At 39.2% G+C, this 23339-nt stretch overlaps 1 protein-coding gene across 2 annotated transcripts in view; it reads left to right on the forward strand.

The window, feature by feature from the left end:
- Positions 1 to 20620, forward strand: part of LOC121518892 (galactosylgalactosylxylosylprotein 3-beta-glucuronosyltransferase 1) — a 63561-nt gene extending 42941 nt beyond the window's left edge. For both annotated transcript variants that reach the window (XM_041801575.1, XM_041801576.1), the window contains 6 exons: positions 7805 to 7887; positions 11226 to 11368; positions 14302 to 14813; positions 16337 to 16633; positions 16942 to 17047; positions 19140 to 20620. In XM_041801575.1, the coding sequence (XP_041657509.1) occupies positions 11257 to 11368; positions 14302 to 14813; positions 16337 to 16633; positions 16942 to 17028 (1008 nt within the window). In that variant the 5' untranslated portion in view covers positions 7805 to 7887; positions 11226 to 11256 and the 3' untranslated portion in view covers positions 17029 to 17047; positions 19140 to 20620. The remainder of the gene's footprint in view (positions 1 to 7804; positions 7888 to 11225; positions 11369 to 14301; positions 14814 to 16336; positions 16634 to 16941; positions 17048 to 19139) is intronic.
- The last annotated feature ends 2719 nt before the right edge of the window (positions 20621 to 23339 follow it).

Genomic DNA, 23339 nt, shown 5'->3' on the forward strand with positions numbered 1-23339 from the left:
TGATGTCGTGTCCCTGCTGCCCACCAGACATTTGGACACTGCTGTTGTAGTTGCACAGAGAAAAATATGATCCAATTAGCTCAGAAATAGAGGAATAGTTTTGTTTGACAAATTACAAAATACTCTAAAGAAAAAAAGCCCTGTCTGCACTGGCTAGCACACGTTGTTGTGATGGTACCAGAGCAGAGAAGATTAGCCTGATAAAATAAAAGGGACTAGACACATGCTGGCAATCATTGAACGCAAGCAGATGGTGTTTAACAAGCCTGAGTATGAGCTACCATCGAGGACTTGAACTGATACTAATTTTGATACATTTCTCTGATGGCACTCTGGACAGACTGTCAAATAATACATGTCCATTCTGCAATGGTTACAACCCTAACCCTACAGTCGAGGACTCCAGCTTAAAAATAAGTCAGTAACTGTTGACAGCCTACCTTCTCTATGATGAACTTACCTACATTAGCATATCTAATAGGCGTGTAATCAACCAAAGAAAAACTTGGTTGACCAAAATCACACCCAGGCACCAACCAATCAATTGGTCGTTCAGGTCAAAAAAAATTTAAAAATATATATATGTTTTTTTATTTTTTATTATTATTATTATTATCATTATTATTATTATTATTTAGATCACCTCATTGGAGACCAGCTTAATCCATACAAGTTCTTTACTGCAGTGGTTCTCAACCTTGGGGTTGGGACCCCCTTGGGGGTCGCAAGACACTGAGAGGGGGCCCCCAGATTCCCTAAAAAACTAAGAATGTTTTTAAATTACACTGTTGCCACTTTACACCGATTTTCATCAATTTTCCCATCAATTTTAACACACTTTTGCCATGTAACACTTATTTTTGTCCATTTTAAACCCTTTCCACCAAATTTTTTCTACCTATTTTTGCCACTTCTAAACCAATTCTTGCCACTTTAGACCAATGTTGCCTTTGTTGACCCATTATTGCCATTATTAACACCTTTTTACCACTTTTGACATCCAATTTTCCCATTTTACCCACATTTCACTATCTGGTATGACCATTTTTGCTAGTTTAACCAATTTCTGCCAATATCTGCCAATTTTCTCTTTCTCAGTTAACACTTTTTTGCCAGTTTATATCATTTTTTCAATTTAATTCAATTTTTTCACCAAATTTCCACCCATTTTTGCCCGTTTAAAGGCATTTCAGCCACGTTTGAACTGCCCATTTTTTCTACCTCAACCATTTTTTTTGGCCATTTTTATGTAATTGTTGCCACTTCTAACCCATTTCTACTTTTAAAATTTCAATTTCACAACATTTTCCACCTTTTTTTGCCATTATTGACTTAGTTTAGCAAATTTTTACCCATTTTTGTTCTTTTTTTTCGACAAAAGGGATTTACATTTTTGAGAAGGCTATTTACTACACAAATGATTAAAAAAAGATACTTGTATATGGATATCACTGCTTAACTTTATAATGGATCATGATTTTGCTGGACCCCAATTTGGCTGGGCCCCAGAAAGCTCTACCATTTATCCCCCCTTATGGGCAGCCTTGTCTGCACATGACTGTTCTTGAATGGCCACCTTCAGGTACAGTGGGGGTCCCCACTCTCTGGCACCTTTATTTTGGGGGTCGCGGGCTGAAAAGGTTGAGAACCAATGCCTTGCTGCACTTGTTTAAGAGTAAAAATTATCCTTAAATGAACATAACTAGCTGTTTGAAGCATTAATGCATTTTTTAGGCCCATCACGTCGTTCTGAAAAAAAATAATTAATTGAGAGATGATCGTCGTGCACCTGCCTTTGATCACATGATCTCCATGATCCCAGTGCGGTAACTCTTCAAACTCATACAGCCTACAAAATAACCTCAAATCATTGTTTTTTCCATTTATAACGGTAACTAATAACAGGATTGCTTGATCCAGCCCGCGTCATGTCATTGACGAGTATTAAGCATACAGCATGCAGCGTATATTTATGGAGGTGAGAGGGAAAAAGTTTGCTAGTCGAGACTTAATGACCAGCAGACTTTTATATCCTCTGCTTTCTTGTCTGTCTGTAAGAGAAGCTAACGCTAACGTGAACACTTTAAGGAGGTTATAAAAGAAGATGATACTATGCAGCCTATTTGCTGACAGGTGAAAAAACTGATCATGGGACTTGATGCAGTGAGGGAGGGCAGAGCAGAGACACTCAGCAGTGCCACTTCAATACGAACAGCCTGCAATTTTGTGCTTCTGCCCCCTGGTCAGCACCTTGGGGGACGGAGGGGGAATGGGGCAACTCACTGACCAGGGTGATCTTGGTCGGACAAAAGCTCTTCAACCAAACACTCAACCAATCACATGGAAGCTGTCAGCCCCAATACACAAATCTAGTCCCTCCTAAGATTTTAATGATGGCTAAAGTTATGCGTTTGTTCCTTATGCAAACATGTTCATAGTATCTTTTTGGCTGTTTCTGATGTCATAGGAATCCTTCAGTGAAATATACCCTCAAAACCTCCATCAGTATATTCTAGGTAGGTAGGTAGGTGTGTGTTCAGAGGCGTACTGAAAGGAGAGAAGAGTTCAGTCTTGTTCACAGCCAGCATTTTAAGCGCTGACTGTGCTAAGTTTTAATACAAAGCCAAGGTAGTACAGCATTCTCAATGACCCTGGCAGGAAAAACACCCACTGCGTTTTTGTGCTCTCGGCGCTCTCAAATGAAAACAGTTTAACTTTTAGAAGCTCACCCATGCCAGTTCTCTAGTATGACCAATCAAATTGTGAAAGGGTGGATTTCTGATAAAGGCTTACTTTACCTTACTTGCCTACCTACCTACTGTTCCTACCTACCGTTCCTACCTATCAACTAACTGACCATCCTTCCTACTTACCTACCCACTAACCAACGTACCTACTAACTTACCTACCTTCCTACCTATTGACCTACTACCTACACATCAAGCTACCTACTTTCCTTCGTGCTTTCTCCCAACCTACAGTGCTTTACAAATTTATTAGACCAACACCCAAAGTAAGGTTTATGTCACAGCTGCCCTAAATTAACAGCATTGGTAAAACCAAAATTATTTTTTATGTTTCTGCAATGGTTAATACACCAATATGTAGAAGCTCTTTAACGTTTTAATGTTAAAATATAATTATTATTGTTATCCATGAATTTTCAAATTGACTGATCTACAAAAAAAAAGAAAAAATAGTAAAGCACATAATTATTTCTTGATTAATATGTCAAATTATAGTTATTAACTTGCATTCCTGAAGAGAAAAATGAGTTTTAGTGGTTGAATGTTATACTTGATTCATTTCTGACTTCTCAGAGAAGCCCAGTGAGCTTGCTCAAATTTGGGTCTAAAAGGTGGATTCAGTTTGAAATTCCTCATTCCTGTTCAAAATGGTGAAACGTGGAGAGCTCGCTGAAAATGAAAGAGTCCACATTAAAGCATTTCATGATGGTGGATGGTCTCTGAGACAGGTGGTCTAATAAATTTGTTAAGCACTGTATCTACCTACCCACCTATCTTCATTGCTTTCTACCTACCCACCTACCTACTTAGCTACCCACCGACATACCTTCTATCAAAGCTACCGACCTTCAAACATATCCACCAACCTTCTTACCTACTTATCTTCATTGGTTCACACCTACCTACCTACCTACATACCAACTAACATTACTTTCTACCTACCCACCTACCTACTTACCTCCCTACCTACCAACCTACCTACCCATCTACCTACCCACCTACCTACTTACCTACCTACCTACCAACCTACCAACCTACCTACCCATCTACCTACCCACCTACCAGCGTACCTACCTACCTACCTACCTTCCACCTAACCACCAACCCTCCATAGAAGTTTAGAAAATCTATCATAGGTTGATTAAGATTTTTGGTATTTATCTTAGATGTCATTGCTTTTATTTTGACAGTCTGTCTTTAATTAGCTTCATTTTTACTTATTTTATTCTGGAGGTTTCCATCACACTGATGGAAGTCATATTTAGAAGGACAGGGCAATGATCAAGCTGCTTTATCTAGTTGGGAGAGCTTTTTTCCCCTTTTTTTAACTTGCCAAACAGATTATGAATCATCAAGAAAAGTTTGAATTTTTTTTGTACCAAATTCTTACTGTCGTCATCCATCATAAAAAGCTTTAATCTTGAACCATGTTCAGCTTACAAGTACAAAACACTTCAGGCGATGCTGCTAAAATAAAAAGTATAATGCCGTCAGCTCTCACTTGTGCCCTAATTTGATCTGATTTAAATGTTCACAAACAAACAGCCACCATGTTTTCTTTTTATTTTAATCCTCTTTGTTTTAATAGAATGCATTCAGATTGTAGTTCCTCTCTGAAATTGTGATTAAGGACAAGTAAAGTCAACTTCTTTGTGCATTTTTTTACTGTAAAATATCAGGACTTTAAGAAAAATTATGATTTCTTGATTAATATGTCAAATTATAGTTATTAACTTGCATTCCTGAAGAGAAAAATGAGTTTTAGTGGTTGAATGTTATGCTTGATTCATTTCGGACTTCTCAAAAAGCCCAGTGAGCTTCCTCAAATTTGGGTCTAAAAGGTGGATTCAGTTTGAAATTCCTCATTCCTGTTCAAACTGGTGAAACGTGGAGAGCTTGCAATCTATGTGCCTACCTACCCTACGTACCTTCCTACCTGACCCAACTTACTTGCCTTTCCTTGACCCACCTTTATGCCCTCCTACCTGCATACTACCCTTCCTTTATACCTTCCTTCCTACATACCTACCCACCCACCTACCTTCCTACCTACCTACCCACCCAGCCACCCACCCACCTACCTACCCACCCACTGCCACCCACCCACCCACCCACCCACCCACCCACTGCCACCTGCACCCACCCACCCACCCACCTACCTACCCACCCACCACCCACCTGCACCTGCCACCTGCCCACCCACCCACCCACCTGCACTGCCTGCCACCCACCCACCACCTGCCTGCCACCCACCCACCAGCCTGCCTGCCTGCCACCCACCCACCTACCCACCCACTGCCTGCCCACCCACCCACCCATGCTACTTACCTGCACCCACCCACCCACCCACCCACCCACTGCCACCCACTGCCACCTACCCTGCCTGCTACTGCCACCTACCTACCAACCTACCTATCTTCTTTGCTTTCTACCTGCCAACCTACCAACTTGCAAACCCACCTACATACTCTGCTTCCAACCTGTGAACCCACCCATCAAACTTTCTACCTACCTACCTGCTGCCCTTCCTCTCTACCAACTCATTGACCTACATGCCTACCTATCTATATACTTACCTACCCTACGTACCTTCCTACCTGGCCCAACTTACTTGCCTTTCCTTGACCCACCTTTACCACCTCCTACCTGCATACTACCCTTCCTTTATACCTTCCTTCCTACATACCTGCCTACCTACCTACCCACCCACCTACCTTCCTACCTACCTACCTACCCACCTACCAGCGTACCTACCTACCTACCAACCTTCCACCTAACCACCAACCCTCCATAGAAGTTTAGAAAATCTATCATAGGTTGATTAAGATTTTTGGTATTTATCTTAGATGTCATTGCTTTTATTTTGACAGTCTGTCTTTAATTAGCTTCATTTTTACTTATTTTATTCTGGAGGTTTCCATCACACTGATGGAAGTCATATTTAGAAGGACAGGGCAATGATCAAGCTGCTTTATCTAGTTGGGAGAGCTTTTTTCCCCTTTTTTTAACTTGCCAAACAGATTATGAATCATCAAGAAAAGTTTGAATTTTTTTTGTACCAAATTCTTACTGTCGTCATCCATCATAAAAAGCTTTAATCTTGAACCATGTTCAGCTTACAAGTACAAAACACTTCAGGCGATGCTGCTAAAATAAAAAGTATAATGCCGTCAGCTCTCACTTGTGCCCTAATTTGATCTGATTTAAATGTTCACAAACAAACAGCCACCATGTTTTCTTTTTATTTTAATCCTCTTTGTTTTAATAGAATGCATTCAGATTGTAGTTCCTCTCTGAAATTGTGATTATGGACAAGTAAAGTCAACCTTTTTGTTCATTTTTTACTGTAAAATATCAGGACTTCAAGAAAAATGTTCTGAAATCATTCCAAACAGCTTTTATTAACCTTAATTCAGCTTAAATGTAAATGTGGATGTAAAGGCTGTGGATTCAGAGAGAGAGGGGGATAGTGTGCATACCAACAGAGCCTGTCTCCATAAATGACACGCTGTTTAAATACGACCCCATTAAAGCTGACCTGATGTGTTAATTAGCTAGCACAACCTTTGATCTCAGACTGAGGTTGATCCGATTTAATCAAGGATTAATTATGTCTGAAGACCTGTGATTAACCAGCAGAGGATCGGGCTCATGAGGAGAAGAGGAGCAGAGGCAGGTTCATTCCTGTTTTAGAGTGACTAGAGACATCTGTGTTGACGTATTGAAAGCTAAAGCTTTCTTGCAGTTTGAATTAGGGCTGGGCAGTTAATCACAAATAACATTAAATCGCAAAATGGCTTACTGCAATTTTCTAATCGCAGATGGTGTAATATTTTTTTAACCTGAAATTTGAGTCAGAATACCTTTTTGCAGCAGCAGCGGAGACATTTGTATTACATATCATTTATTCAAATTTTTAGAAAAGTGTACCAAAAAAATCAAATTTTCCCAATTTTTGTATGTTTGTATGTTTTTCTCGTTAAATATTAGAATTATATCAAAAATATAATTATATTTAAATTATCATTCCCTTTAATACAACAGTTCATATCACATTTGTATAATGAGTCAAAATCATCACAATTAGATATTTTTTCATAATTGTCCAGCCCTAGTTTAATCTAATACTGTGTTGGTTACAGTATAGAATGAATTATTGCTTGTAGTTGTTGCAAAATACATGAGATGAGGAACTTATACTAAATAACACTAACACTACTAAAAACATACTAAATCGCAATTACAATAAAATTAAATAAATAAATAAAAATTACAGTTAGATTGTTTTCCCAAATCGTTCAGCCCTACTTTGAATGATAGCAACACTGAAAGACTTGGAGTGTAAAAATCCTTGGTGTTTGGTTTGATGGATCATTTACAGAAAAAGAAAATGCATCAACTACTACAGTCTAAGACTACAGTCTTAGTCCACTACCTGTAACGGTCTACTAAATTCTTGAATTTAGTACCAACCTTTGCAAATTGGCACCATAATCTAATTCTTTGAGAGAGTGAATTTTTGGTTTTCATGAACTGTATGCCGTAAAAACCAGGATTAAAACAAAAGTCTTGAAATGTTCCACTTTGTATGGGATGAATCTGGAATATACGGAAATTAAATCAGTGGATAAAAATGTACTTTTACATGAAGTTCTTTGATTTTAAATGCACCAGTATGTTGTCTTAAAGTTTTCTGTTAAAACATTTATGACATTTCCAAAAATGACCTTGGCCAGGCACAATTGCCAGAAAAATACAGCTTCAGCTCAACTAACCTTTGGTAAAGAATCACACATCAACCTCAGTCCCTTTAATTTGAATATAAAGACCGTTTATTGCGTTAGAATAACACATCTGGCCAACATGTCCTGCACACTCATAGGGAAACAACCGGAGAATCTGCCACCTCTTAGTCACTAGGTAGATCACAAAAAGGCAACAAGTTTTCAAACTGATGGAATAATAGAAAGACAGTGTTCTTTATTAGCAGGGATGGTCAGAGATACACGACAGGCTTAAAGAGAATCTAACTGTGTCTTTTTTTTTTCTTTCTGCAGAAAAAAAAATCAACTGAAACTCTGCCTCCTCTTCTCCAGGCCTCAGCTCTTACAGCGACCATGTCTGTTGGACATAAACAAAGGTAAGGTCATGTTAGTCAGCAACCATGAGGAAGACTAGAATGAGACAGGCTAAAAATAGATATTTGGTAATAAAATCTGACAAAAAGTAAGGGAGAGTGGGGTAGGATGGGCTTTTTTTTTTTTTTAAATGAGACAGAAGTAGAATAAAAGCATGAACCTTTATGCCTAGATGCTGTCAGCATGTATCTATACCAAAGCTGTCTGAAAATGTCAAACCTTAGCTTCACAGTTATGAACTTGTAAGAACAAACCACCAGTTACTTTAAAGGCCACATAACGATCAAAACTGTCATTAGATAACACGGTCATGGAGTATGTGAGGGAATACGAATTGATGATCCCTATTAACAGTTCCTCTCCCCTTGAGGCTGACGTAGCTTGTACACTTGGGTGCAAAGTTTACGATGAAAAAGTCACCAACTAACAGATCAGAGATGTCTGATTCACCTCAGGTACTTGTTAGTTACAGAGGCAACCACTGGTTTCAGCCTCCAGTACAACTGGACCCCATCTGTAGATAACGCCTTGTTCTTCTCAAACAATGTTGAATGTTAAGATCCATTTTCAGACCTGGCACAAACATTGACTGAAACTTGATGACAGACATGGAATCTGGAGTTTTTACAATTATATGAACTGCAAATTTTCATTTTTTAAAAAGTAACCTGATTCAATACAATACAATAACTTTATTTATCCCTACAGGGAAATTCAATTGTCTGGAGACTCTCTCATCTAATGAGAGATGATGATATGCCAGACAGACTGTTTGACATCTCCATTGCATTCAAAATGTCAACCCCTTTACTTAAAACAGAAATCCCTTCATTTAAATAGTTATAACAATGTGGTTTTGCATATTGGACCAAAACATTTGGGAAGTAATGTCAGACGCCAGAAAAACAAGGTAGAAAGAACTGTGACAACTTAAGTGGAAAACAGTTAAATGGTTGCACAGTTGTTGATGCAAAAAATGGTTGAAAAGTGGTAAAGAAAATAAGCGGTGAAGCTTGGTTTAACCCTTTCATCTCTAGGCCCTTTTTCAGTGCTCAAGCTTGAAAATGACATACCAGAATACAACTGGGTATTTCTCTGCAACTACAAAGCCTACATGAAAAAGCTTGGCATTAATGTAACAATAACTCTTTACACATTTCAGCAGATTTCCCTGTAGAAGTTACTGGGACTGATGGAAAATAGCATAACTGATTTTTTTGGGGCCTAAAAATTCTTACACTTTTAGAGTAAATATCTACTGTGTCGCTGGCTTGAAATATAAAGTATTGAGGGTGCCTTGTTTGCAGTAACATACAGTGTTTAGAGGAACTGTCATTTTTGACATCTTTTCAATCTACTGGTTGTGGGCCGCGTTGTGTTTTGTTTAGTTGGAAAATGTGCTTGTTAGTTTGCCTGGATCTGTGGGCTTCAAACAATGTGTGACAGGACTCTGTCCATGGACTCTGAGACTGCCTTTTAAAGCTTTTCCTCAGAGGAGGCTAAGCTAGCCCCATATCGGGGGCCTTTCAGACTTAAAGGGTTAAAGTGGCAATAGAAGTTGTTAAAAAGGCATTAAAAAGGCAAGAAGTGGCAAAAAATGTGGTAAGAAGGTGGCAAAAAGTTGCAGAAAGGATATCAGCCTTAAAAAAAGTGGCAAAATAAGCTAAACAATGTCAAAATTAGGTTTGTAGAGGCAAAATGGGTTAAAAGGGGAAAATAAAGGGGGGAATTGGTTAAAAAGTGGCAGAAGAAAATGGGTTTAAAGAAGCAACAGAAAATAAGTGGCAAAGCTCAGTTTAAAGTGGCAAAAGCAGTTTTGAAAAGGTAATGAAGTGGCAAAAAAAATCAGCAGGAATGGGTTCAAAGTGGCAAAGAAATGTGGTAAAAGAAAATGTGTTAAAAGTGGTAAAAGAAAATAAGTGGCAAAAATGAACTGAAAGTGGTAAAAAAAAAAAAAAAGGTCACAGAAATGGATCATCAGCCATGAAAAAATGGCAAAAAAATTTAACAGTGGCAAAAATTAGTTAAAAGTGGAAAATAAAGGGTGAAATTGGCTTAAAAGTGGCAAAAAGTGGCTAAAGAAAATGGGTTAGAAGTAGTTAAGAAAGTAAACAGCATAGAAAACAAGCTTGAAGTGGCAAAAAGTTGTGAAAATGGATTACTAGCCATAAAAAAGTGGCATAGTAAGTTTAACAGTGGCAAAAATGGGTTAAAAATTTGAAAATAAAGGGTGAACTTGGTTTAAAAATGGCAACATAGGGGCGAAAATGAATCAAAAGAAGCAAAGATCAGCAAAACAGTTTGAAGACTGCAAAAATGTGTTAAAATGTGGTGAAAAATGCTTTGGAAGTGGTAGAAAAAGTGGTGAAAAGGGGTTAAAAAGAGGCACACAACTAACAGATGTGAACGTTAGACCCGATCATAGCTTGATACGCTTTTCAGCTTCAAAATAAAGTAGCTGTTAGCCAAGATGCTAGCACCAATGCTACTGGTCCAACCCACGTGCACTGACATCATAAACATATAACATCTGGGTACGGTCCACTGACTGGTTTTTCAGGGGGTCCAGCTGATTCTGTGGACCTCTAACTGAACCACATGTGAGTCCATTAGTTTTCTGTGTGTATGTTTGTTTTCAGCCTCAATGAAGTCCTCACTGTTCACTTAAATGTTCTCTGTGCACAGGCAGACGTTATATGACAAAGAGAGTCCAGAGCAGTTCTGACCTATTTTTATTTTCGTTCATGCGTCGGCTCCAGTGGGCTCAGTCTGCCTCTTTACACAATGAATCCCTCCTTGTAGTTTGTGCCCCGCAGCTATGGTGGAAAAATAGAGAGACATTGTAAAGTGATGGGCCTTTAGATTGAAAAAACTCAGTCAACCAGTTCATCCATTCATGGGCTGAGGACAGAGAGCTAAAAATAAATCAGTGAATGTGTCCTTTATAGATGATGATCACTCTGAATGGACCGTGATGTGAGGAGATTTCCCTCGTACTCCTTCCAAACCTCGTGGCTATAATGACGAATATCATTCTCAATAATATTACAGCATAGAAGTGTCCCTACAGACTTTTCACAGTCAAATGACTAAGCTAGTACTCTCACTGGGTGGTTTTACGCCTCTGTGAGGTATACATACATCTGGACAGTGGAAATACAGAGGTGGCTCAAGAAGAAGGGGGGGTTCTGTGTTACTCTGATTTGCTATTAAATTCAATAAACTTACAAAGCAGGAATTATTACAACAAAATTTGAAGCTCTATATCTAAAAGCCTGTGACTTCATTGCCACCAGCTCTCCTGTTTAAACTTCTGATCTTGTGTCTTGATGTGCTTCAGGTAGTGCGATGACTCAGGTCTGACCCTGGAGATGCTGAAGAGACGAGACATCGTCGCCATCGTGTTGATCGTGTTGCCGTGGACACTGCTCATCACCGTTTGGCATCAGAACACCATCACTCCTCTGCTCGCTGCTCGAAAGGGTAAGAGTTCAACAAACAAGACTCTGAATATGCTATTTTTCTGATCTGTGTTCATCATAGAAACACAGAACAATGGTGCTTTTGACACTCGAAGCATGCGTGTGGCTCAGTGTTCTGGCCTCGGGTAAAAAAACGTCACATGTTGATGAATGTCATGAAATCAGGCTGAACTACAAAAGACATAAGGTCTAGTTATTTACAGAGGATTAGCTCATATAAATGGAGAATAGAGGAAAATACATAAAAAGCTATTTAAAACAACTTAAAATACTAAGATGAATAACAAATTACACCAAATTACAAGAACAGGAAGAATGCTAGGGCTACACAAGCTGCCATTGTAGATAAAATTTTCATTGCTTTTTATCTCATACAGAAATGCAGTCCAGTTCTGATAAAACTGTCGCCACACTGTAGCTACATCTGAGCTAACTGCTATGTTAAGCGGTAGCCATTGCTATTGGCTCACAGTACTAGTGATGGGAATTACAGCTCAGAGATCTGGATCACTTGGCTCAGTTCTGTAAAAAGAGCCGGCTCTTTCATTCAGTACCAGTTTGGCTTTTAATAAATCAGACCCATGATTAATATAATTGCATGTATTTCTCCGAAAATTGATGGACTAAATCCTCTAATTCTCAGAATAGCGCACATTTTACATAATCCTTGATATTAAAACTATAATTTTTAAGACAATCAAGCACCAATTCTATAACTTTTTAATATGTTGAATGTTGCATGTTATTTTTTTTACATTAAACTTCAAACACATTTCAAGTAGCCATCTGTGATTTCCATTAAAATATAAAAATTAATAATTATAACAAAATAAACTGCACTTCTTTGTCAAAATAGTGTCCAAATAAATCAGACTCTACATGGGGCATAGGGACAAAAATAAACTATAACACTTTAAGAATGAGTACATGTCACATACTGTAATGTTTGGTATAAAAGCTCTTACACAAACTTGTACCAGTCCTTTTTTATAAGGAATATATGGGGAGGGGTAGATGGCTCTCAGCCGTGTTAGGTTCAGCACAAATGTTGTGGATTGGAGCTTTTCAACATGTATTTGCCTGATGTCAGACATGGAGTCTGGCCAGTCCATCAGCTTTGCAAGGTTACAATACATCAACACCTCTTCACTTTGGCACTGTAGCACTTTACCACCTGTCTTATGGGCTTTGAAACCTTTAACCGCGATGGACACTTCCTGGTCAGTCTTTAGCAAAGTCATAAAGCCACGTTCAGTATTTATATATGTGGGTCTTTGCATATTAATGAACAGTCCATGTTGTTTGTTCTCTGTGGTTTGTCTGATTTTATGTATATTTTTCATTTTTCATTCTGTACATATTAAAAGTACACTTCTATCTGCATACATTAACCTGCCAGGGTCTGCAGATTTTTGCAGATCCATGGCTACAATCTGGTACTTTAATATATCCATGTTCATTAATGTGTCTCCTACAATAGATAGATAAATAAAATAAAAAATCTCTGCAGAAGTCCTTAAAGGGGATCCATCTTTACATTTTATTCTGCTCTAGTTTTCTGTAAGTGATTTTTTTAATATATATTTTTCTGACATCTCAATATATTTATCCTGTTGTGTCAAATGTGTCCACATTTGTCTTCTTGAGTTAATCAGTTTAATTAGGTTTTTCTATCATTTTCTTGAGATCTCAAGCAGTGGTTCCAAACCTTTTTTCCACTGAGCCCCTTCCCCTAGGACCCACACAAAAAAGTGACATACTGCTGTCATAAATACGCATACATTTGAATTGTTTTCATAATTTAGCCAAACACGATAGCCCAAATCACAAGCTTTATTAGGAAAAGACCTTGGTATGAACCATTCATATGGGTTTAATCATATCATATGGGTAGTTTTGTAGTGGATTAAGAGCTATAACTGGAATCAAAACATAAATTTTTCTAGCTTTTTTCTTTAAATTTAATTTAATGTTGTCTAAGTTGTTTGTTAAAGAAATCTTAAAAACAGTACCAGGTTATGTGAGCGTGTCTCATTCTAGTCTTTAGCAATGTCAAACTCCTGTTTATTTTCATGTCATAATTTACGATGGACGCATCTTTTTATATGAAGGTAAACCTGTAAATATATCAAATTATCTATTAAAATGATGCATGAGTTTAATCTTCTGCATTAAGGTCACTACAAAAAGATTCAAGCAGAAACTACTAACACTCATAACACTGGTCATTTAGTGTAAGTCATTATTAAATCAAATATAAGAAACTGAAGTTTAATACAGGGTTTTTTAGCTATTAATATAAATGCAGTAATCTATGGAAATACTTCCTTTAAAGCGGTTCATATCATTGCAGGTCAAACTTTTTATTCAAATGCCGAGGTTTTATTATTCATGTGTGCTGTTTACAAAGACTATTGTTGGAATATTAATTATATATTATCTTAAACATACTGCAGCCTACATCCCTTCTCTTTAAGAGGAAGAGAGAGGTATAAATGCACACTAACATCTGCAAACAAAAAAAGCTGCTTGTTGACATTCTTTGTTATCAGTGAAGTGAAAGAAGCACGTTGCTCTATTCAGTTTTAACGGTTTAGTCACTTTTTTAAAATTATAATTTAATGTTTATTCGTCATCTTTTATTTCATCCTGTGTTTTTCTTTTCTATTACTATGGAAGCCCTAGAAGGACATGCACCCATGTTTTTTATTTTACTGCATTTTCATGTGATAAAAAAATGTGTTTTCTTTTTGAAATCTCAACTTATTCATCCTACTCTCCCAAGTAAAAACACAACTTTTCCTATAATAATGAGTTAATTTCTGTCTTTCTGCCCGTGTTTGCACATTAACTTTTTTATTTTTTATTCTTTTTATATAAAATATATAGCATCTGTCTAACGGCAATACTGTAAACATTTCCTCTCTTGGGTAGATGACAGACGTGATGGGCGCTCCGGCTCCAGGAACACTTTTGCTGTTAAAGAGTCCTGCTCTCTCCAGAACCGGGACATCGTGGAGGTGGTGCGTACTGAGTATGTCTACAGCCGACCTCCTCCGTGGTCGGACATCCTGCCCACCATCCACGTCATCACCCCCACCTACAGCCGACCCGTACAGAAGGCCGAGCTGACCCGTCTGGCCAACACTCTGCTGCACGTCCCAAACCTGCACTGGATCCTGGTGGAGGACTCTCAGAGGAGGACCACACTGGTCAGCAGACTCCTGCAAGAGACGGGACTCAACTACACTCACCTAAACGTGGAGACGCCCAGGAACTATAAAGTCAGAGGGGACACCAGGGATCCCAGAATACCACGGGGCACCATTCAGAGGAACCTGGCCCTGCGATGGCTCAGGGAGACGTTTGGGGTGAACAGCAGTCAGACGGGGATCGTCTACTTTGCAGATGACGATAATACCTACAGTCTGGAGCTGTTTGATGAGGTAGGGTGGTTTAGTGCAGAGAAAGATCTAACATGACAGGAAGCTGGATAAATCTGCAATGCCTCTTCCTCTTTACCCAGCCTTAGACTTCATGATTGAAGCTTTTTGCATATGGCTCCTTTAAAAATAGACTTCACAAAGTTCTTTGACAGAAAAAAGCAGGACAGTCTGAAAGCAGACACCCAAAAAAATATAAGAAAGACAGTTAAAAGTATGTTAAGTACAGATGAAGAAACTGTGTGGAGTTTTAGGTTCAGTCTGTTACCAGTGTCTATTGAAAGGTGTCAGCCAGCATGGAGGCCTAGAGGGCAAAAAGAGTTTAGGAAAGTTGCAGCTACCATTGAACATTTTAAAAAGCTGAAGCACAGGCTTGTGAAATTATCCTTCTCTTTAACGTACAGTGTTAAATTTCAGCCAGCAGGGGGCTCTCAATTAGAGAGAAAAAAGAAAGATGATAAACAGAGATAAAAAAGTCAAACCAGCTGTTCGTTTAATGGGGGAATTTCAGATAATGAGGGTGGAAAGCTCTCAATTTACCGGTCAATCTATGTTCCAACCATCACCTATGGTCATGAACTCTGGGTAATGACAGAAAGAATGAGATCGCGGGCACAAGCAGTTGAAATGAGATTCCTGAAATGAGGGTGGCTGGACTCAGCCTTAGAGAGGGTGAGGAGCTCGGACATCCGGAGGGATCTCGAAGTAGAGCTGCTGCTCCTTCATGTCTAAAGGAGCCAGTTGAGGTAGTTCGGGCATCTGATCAGGATGCCTCATGGGTGACTTCCTGTAGAGGTCTTCTGGGCACATCCGACTGGGAGGAGACCCCGAGGAAGACCCAGAACTCGCTAGGGGAATTATACAGGCCATCTGGCCTGGAAGCGCCCGGGAATCCCTCAGGAGGCAACTGGAAAATGTTGCTGGGGGAATGTCTTGCTTAGCCTGCTGCCACTGTGACCTGACCCTGGATAAGCGTATGAAGATGGATGAAAGCCAAATATGATCAATTAACCAGAATTCTTACACAATTAAAAAATACCCAACAACCCGCCAACAATTTTCCCTTAAAGTCCCATTAGTTAGAGTCTATATTAAAATCTTTTTATTAGCCTAGAAAGGCTACCTGCCACATTTTCAGCTCAGATTTAAAATGCTAACAGGTGTGTGTGTGAGGGAAGGATAGAGAGAATCCAATGATAAAGCTGCTTAATTTTAATATGTAACATTTATCATTAAAATGTTTTACAAGTTTTTTCTGAGTTGAATCAAATCTCTGTTCTTGATAGGAATACAACATACAAATGCAATCAACATGGAGTGTTTCTGACTGATGATAGACTTTGAGAGCTCTATTTTCAAAATCTCTCTATATAGCTCAAGGCTGAACCCAGACCTACTTCGATATGATTGATTAAATCTTGAAACTAACTTTTCATCCAACAAGGAGCCAGTAAAAAGTAGGCAGGACTGGTACAACCAGTCAATCCTGAGGACTGACCTTTATCTTTGTCTTTTTTTACCTCCAGATGCGTTCCACTAAAAAGGTGTCAGTGTGGCCCGTAGCCTTCGTCGGCGGCCTTCGTTATGAATCCCCTAAAGTCAACGTCTTTGGAAAAGTGTACGGCTGGAAGACGGTGTTCGACCCCCACAGGCCGTTTGCTATCGACATGGCGGGGTTTGCAGTGAACCTGCACCTCATTCTGTCTAAACCTCAGGCTTATTTTAAACTGCGAGGAGTGAAGGGAGGTTATCAGGAGAGCAGTTTATTAAAGGAGCTGGTCACCCTCAGCGATCTGGAGCCCAAGGCTGCCAACTGCACCAAGGTAAGAACAGGAGCATTGGTGCATGTTTGAAATGTGATGAAACCTCTGTGAACCTGAAATCAAATCACGCCGCTGCTGTAAACACTGAGGATAAATCTTCAGATCCTCCACTGTCAAAGCAGTTTGTTCTTAAAGTCACTAAACTGTCAGATTAAAGCTCCGCTGAACGACGCCTCTTTCTTCCTCTAGACATTTTTTAGCAGGTGTGATGTAATAAAAAATACTGCGCTGCATCTGGAGCCAAAATGTCTTATAAAGTGTTTCATCACTCTGAGTGTATTCCTGCCCGTCTCCATCTCTCCCTGCAGGTTTTAGTATGGCACACACGGACCGAGAAGCCTGTGCTGGTAAACGAGGGCAAGAAAGGATTTACAGACTCCAATGTGGAGATATGACAGACTTCATCTGACACAGGTAGGTGCACAAGTCTGAAAATGCAAATGAGTGATGGTGTTTTTTCCTGGGGAATTTTTGTGAAAAGGGAGCACTTTGGCTCATGTTTACATGATTTAATATCCACAACACTTAAGAAACAAGACTGGATTTTACACAACATGTTTAATGAATGGTCCTGAAGATTTTTTTTTTTTTATTTTGGGGGGGATAAACGACCATTTGCTAGTAATTAAATGAAAACTCTGAACATTTACCTTATATATTGATAAGAGCATTTATCAAATACCTGAAATACTTTACCACTTGTTATTTTGTTTAAGTTCATTGTTGTGCAACAGGTTTTCAGAATTAGTAATTACTGTAACATCTCTACTGTTTGTTATAATGACAAAATAATGGGAATGGCAGCAACAACACATGTAGATATCCTTGGTGAGCACTGAGCACTCACATTATTCTTGTGGAAAGAAAGGTCAACCAGATATTGGAGATGCTGTGCCAGAGCATGCAAGATGAGCTATGATAACAATCAGCAGAACCTCAATAAACCAATTTATAAAGTTCAACTGATGCATCAATTGATTTCTGTTCGTTCTACAGATCCAGCTCTATAAGGGCTGATGCTCTTGAATCTTTCACATAAAGACCAGTCATCAGTTCAGACAGGTTCATACGCCACTACATAATAAGGCAGCTGCTGATGCATCTGAGGTTGGCGTCTTCTGCCTCCAGAGCCTCAGGTTGCGGGGTTTGCCAGGCACCTATAAACTACGTTGTACAACTGATTAAAAGATGCGTGTTTGGGAGTACTTCTAAAGCTGCAGCTGTTAGGCGGTGGTGGGGCGAAGCCCTTGAGACTATCATGCCTACTACTCAGGAAGACTTGGATTCCTGCTGTCAGCTGGGAAACCTGGAAATATGGATGATGATTCTGATATCAGCACTCGAAACACATTCAATACTGCTTAAAATGCAGGTATTTGTATCTGTGAGTACCCAAGTTTATGCACCAATCCAATACTGTTTGGTTTAGCTTTATATTTTGTTTCATTTAGCCATGCTAAATGTTAGTGCTATAAACTGGAAATCAACTCGTCTTTGGTGCCAGAAAACACGACATGCACGAGCTACCGTTTTTAGAGCTGCGAAGAAGAAACAGGACTCACTGCAGCAGCAAAGAAAAGCGGCTGCATGACAGTTTTTCTCTGAATGCGATCGATAAAATGCCTTCCAGACCAGTAATGTCATACAAGACAAGAAGTGATGCAGTTTATCAAAAGTTGAATAACTTTTGAACCATAAATCATTGCCTCTTACTTGTTTCTCCTCTTGAAACTAACTGCTGTGCCTTCCCATCGATGATATTGATGCTTTCAATCCCTTGTGGCAGCATTTTCAGTGATCCCAGAACTCATGTGACTTTTCAGGAAATTAATGATTAAATCCTCACCAGTAATATTTAAAGTCTTTTTATCCATTTTAATCCAATTATGATTATTTATTACTGCTAGCTTGAATGCTAACCACCATATTGTTTACCCTTTGTAAAGGTTTGTCAGCCAATAGCAGGCTGTTCTATAATCACGTCAAGCTGCCTGAATAGAGCATAGTGGAGAGATAGAGAGAGCCTGTGATGCAGCCCTCTGTATTATTGTTATTTTAATATTTAGCAGTAAAACTCAATAATCAGCAGGAAAGCAAAATGTTGTACATTATGATTCTATCTGCTGAGCCATGTTCTGAGTCATATAGGTCTAAAATAATTTGCTAGTCTGCACAGTCAGTCCAGAAAATTCACACTGGTATTGAATCGGGACTCCGTCTTGGACTCCGTACGAGACTACTGACCTCAAGTAAAATTAAAGTTACTTTGGATAAAATTAACTTTAGTATAAGTCCAAGTATCAATCTATAAATCTGCATTAACCTGCATTAAGTAAATTGAAGATTTTAACATGTAAAAAGGAACTTTATATGGATTGAAAAGGTAATAAGGAGACATTAAAAAGGTAAATATTTTATAACACAAGGTGCAGATGACATTTGAGGTTTTTTGTGAAATATAAAGTTTAATCTTGACAGTCCTAACATTTCCCTGTCTTCGTTTTAGAAGAGACGTTTCTTCATCGTCCTCCACCTGGATTCACATCCTCAGAGCTTCTTAAAGCAATAGCCGGGGTCAGAAATCTAACCACAGCACTGTAGCTGATCCTCACCACAGCTTAGGAATGGAGGCACACACCAGTCCAGCCCGGGAGGACACACAAGCCATGTGCGTGATCCGGCCACAGAGTATCAAAGCACAACAGCACAAACACAAACCGGCTTGTTCTGCTCGGAGCGCTGGCTGATGCGAGACACTGGTTTGAGGTGCCAAAAGGAGCCTGCCAACTGATGTCTCCCTGGAGAGATGAGACAAAGGATGCTGCGCGATTTCAAACTGCATGGAGAGATGGCACGGCAAGCAATAAAGAGCCCTGTGAGTGCAGAGAACACCAGCCTACCATCCAATTAGCATTAAATAGGGCTCTTTTGTTGTGGAGCGAGCTGGCTGTCGGGCACAGTGCTGCACAGAGGAATAAAGGGGTCCTTGTTTAAAGTGAGTCAGCAGTGACTGACAGACTGCATTGAGGGGATCTGAGCCCTCCCCGTTCGTACTGTACAACACTGAGCTATTTAGATAGCACCATGAACCCAGCACTAATTAGGAGTCCCGTAACTCCTCCACACACTTTCACTCTGCACATGTCGAGCACACACACATGCACTTAAAAACACAGAGCAGTGATTTATTACAGCACCCTGTTCTCGTAGAGGCTTGTTTATTTCTTATATGCTGTAACGCAACTGCTCGTATTCAAGAGAAGATTCAGTATTTCTACGGACCTGTCTACTCCTTCATAAGCTAATTAAGACCCCACTAGGAGCACTGACAGTTTCTCAGACTAATTATTTATTATTTCACAGTAACTGGTATTATTCACGTCTTTTCCGGGATGTGAGGCAATTAATCTGAAAATTCATGCGCATCCTTTCAAGTAGCCGTGTTACACAATCTAATTATTCCCACCATGGACGGCTGACTTGAAAGTGGTGATTTTATACACTGTTGACTTGCAGTAGCATGGATTGAAATGCTAATGTTTTCATTTTGTGTGACTGTTAAGAGTTTGATCAGTAATTTATTGGTAACAGCAGTCTGAAACCCTAAATTTTAACTCATAGAGAGTCTGATGTTGCTGCTGATTGATTTGTTGTGTGGATCACGCCTGCCTCATCTACCTGTCTGTTTTATAAGCTACAGTTTTAATCCACCATATTCACAAAGAGGGCTTTTCCCCCGGTGTAAAGCTCAGGGTTGGAGGCTTAGCACTTCATGGGAAAAATGGTTGTCCTTCTGTGTTTCAGGGATGAAAATGAATGGAAATAGAGTCTCACAAATGGCTTCCATTTTACTGCTAAAGTGTGTCAAGACAGTACAGGAAGAAAGTAAGGAGGGGAATTTCAGTAGCAATTTATGCCCATTCATTCTGTAGAGCTTTTATAAGGTCAGGCACTGATGTTGGACTAGAAGGCCTGGCTCACAATCTCCGATCCAGGTCATCCCAAAGGTGCTCGATAAGGCTTAGGTCAGGGCTCTGTGCAGGCCTGTCAAGCTTCTCTTAAACCATGTCTTTATATACCTTGCTTTGTGCACTGAGGCACAGCCATGTTTGAATTGAAAAGGGCCTTCCCCAAACTGTTGCCACAAAGTTGGAAGCATAGCATTGTCTAAAATGTCTTGGTATGCTGAAGCATTAAGATTGGCCTTCACTGGAGATAAAGGGCCTCCCTAGACCCTGAAAAACCGCCCCATACCATCGTCCCTCCTTAAACCAACTTCACAGTTGGCACAGTTCAGTTAGATGGGTAATGTTCTCCAAACATCTGCCAAATCCAAACTCACCCAACTGACAGCCAATCAGAGGAGCGTGATTCATCACTCCACTGCTCCACTGTCCAGTGTCTGTGTCAATCAATCAATCATATTTTGTATAGCGCCAATTCATAACCAAAGTTATCTCAAGACACTTTACAAGGAGGGCAGGTCTAGACCATACCCTCTGATGTAGTCTACTATAATAGACCAGCGTAAAACATCAATATTTTAATAAAGACTATACCTTATTACAAGAAGACCAGCATTAATTTACCATAGAAGTGAAGTCTTCTTGCTCTTGGATTCAATGAAACTGTTCTAGTAACAATTATTAGATGTAAGTATGAAGTTAAAAGACGACGCAATGATCACTGTTAGGCTAGCATTAGCTAAAATAATGGTGGGGAAGAGAAACATGTATAACATGTATAATGGTGATAATAGAAATGCAGTTTTAGCTGTTTTTGAATTCACTTTAAGAAATGAGATAATAATAGTAGTTGTAAGAATAAAAATGATGATAACAATAACAATAACAGTGTGCCACCTGGTCTGATGCTTGACTTTGGCAGCAGAGCGTTGGCGACTTTTACGCACCATTTACTTTAGCAGTTGTTAACCCCTTTCTGTGATTTTGCATGGTTTCCTGCTTCATGACTGAGTTACTCTATTGTTCCTGCAAAGATGGCATCACTGAAGTCACTGAGCTCTTCAGAACAACCCATTTGGTATGGAAAACCGCTAGATGGCAAAGGGTCTGATTGAAACATCTGAACTCAGTAAAAAAAAAAAAAACAGGTGTGGCCAAATACTTTTGTCCATATAGTTCATTTGATAACTCCTGAGCTAATAACGCCAGACAAAAGCTAACATTAGCATATAACCACAGCCTAAATAACATTTGTTTTTTATAGTGTCACATAATATAAATTGAAACTCACAATTCCAGGCAAAAGGTAGCATGTAACAGTTAAACATAAATGCTAGCTAATGTTTGCATTTGATAGCTAACCATATGTTAGCTAAATCATATTTAGCTTTCAATCGACTAAAGCCTTATGCTATCTGTTTCAATTTGATCTTCTCTGTAGATAATATGGACCATAAGCAGTACCAGTTAGACTATAGAGGTATATCAGGTCTTTTGAGTCAAAACAGCATTGAGATGATTCAAACACTAATATAGTGAACAAGCTAACATCAGCATTCAACCAAATGCCAGCCAACATTGGTTGGTTTGGATTTGGTTTAGATACACTACTCAACTCAACTCAAACTTTATTTATACAGCATGTTTAAAACAAATGGGGTTGACCAAAGTGCTGTACAGATCAAAAGCAGCACAGATACAATACCAAGATACATAAACACAGTTCAAATATATAGACGAAGAAAAAAAAGTCAAAAATTTTGTTAAGATGCTGTCAGGTGTCCACTTAACCTTGATTAAAAGCCAGGGAGAAGAGGTGTGACTTTAGAGATGATTTAAAAACCTCAATTGATCCCGCAGAGCGGATATGCCAGGGCAAGTTGTTCCAGAGCCGAGGGGCAGCCGCCACAAAGGCTCGGTCACCTTTTGTTTTATACCTCGTTTTGGGGGTGACCAACAACAACTGACTAGATGATCTCAGTGTTCTGACAGGGACATGGTAATGGAGAAGCTCGGTCAGGTACTGGGGGGCTAGGCCATTAAGGCTTTAAAAACAAACAATAAATTTTAAAATCTATTCTAAAAGCAACCAGGAGCCACTGCAGCGAAGCTAGGACAGGGAATATGTGGTCACGCTTGCGTTTGCCAGTGAGGAGACGGGCAGCCGTGTTTTGTACCAGCTGCAGGTGGTGCAAGAGTGAGTGGTTCAGGCCAATATATAGTGAGTTGCAGTAATCCAGTCTTGTGTTAATAAAAGCATGGATTACAGTCTCAACATCACTGTATGGCAGGTATCCCTTTACTTTCGATAAAAATCCTCAGATGGTAAAAGCTTTTTTTTACACGTAGCACACCAAGCATTAGCAAGGCAGCTTATGTTCACAAGAGTGATACAGCTATAGGCATTATTTTAAAGAGGTATAGCTACAGTTTAAAAATAATAATCTCAGTTTGAAGTTCTTTGTACACTGAGTCTGTTATTTTCACATTTTTTTTAAATAATAATCTTATTAAAAACATCACACACTAAAATCTCGCAAACTAAGTCCGATGTTTTTATTTTTCAATTCATTTCGAGAAGTGCTGAAAAGAATAGAACAGCAGAAAAGGTGATTCTGTGGCTCTTTTACTCCTTAAAAACAGTGAGTCCATCCATCCAACAACAGCGCTGTACCAAGTTTGACTTTTAATTCAGTCTCTTAGATGTGGCTGTGAGTACAAATTTCAGCCTTTATGTGTGA

Source organism: Cheilinus undulatus, linkage group 12 (genome assembly GCF_018320785.1).
Source record: "Cheilinus undulatus linkage group 12, ASM1832078v1, whole genome shotgun sequence".
Taxonomy (NCBI): Eukaryota; Metazoa; Chordata; class Actinopteri; order Labriformes; family Labridae; genus Cheilinus; species Cheilinus undulatus.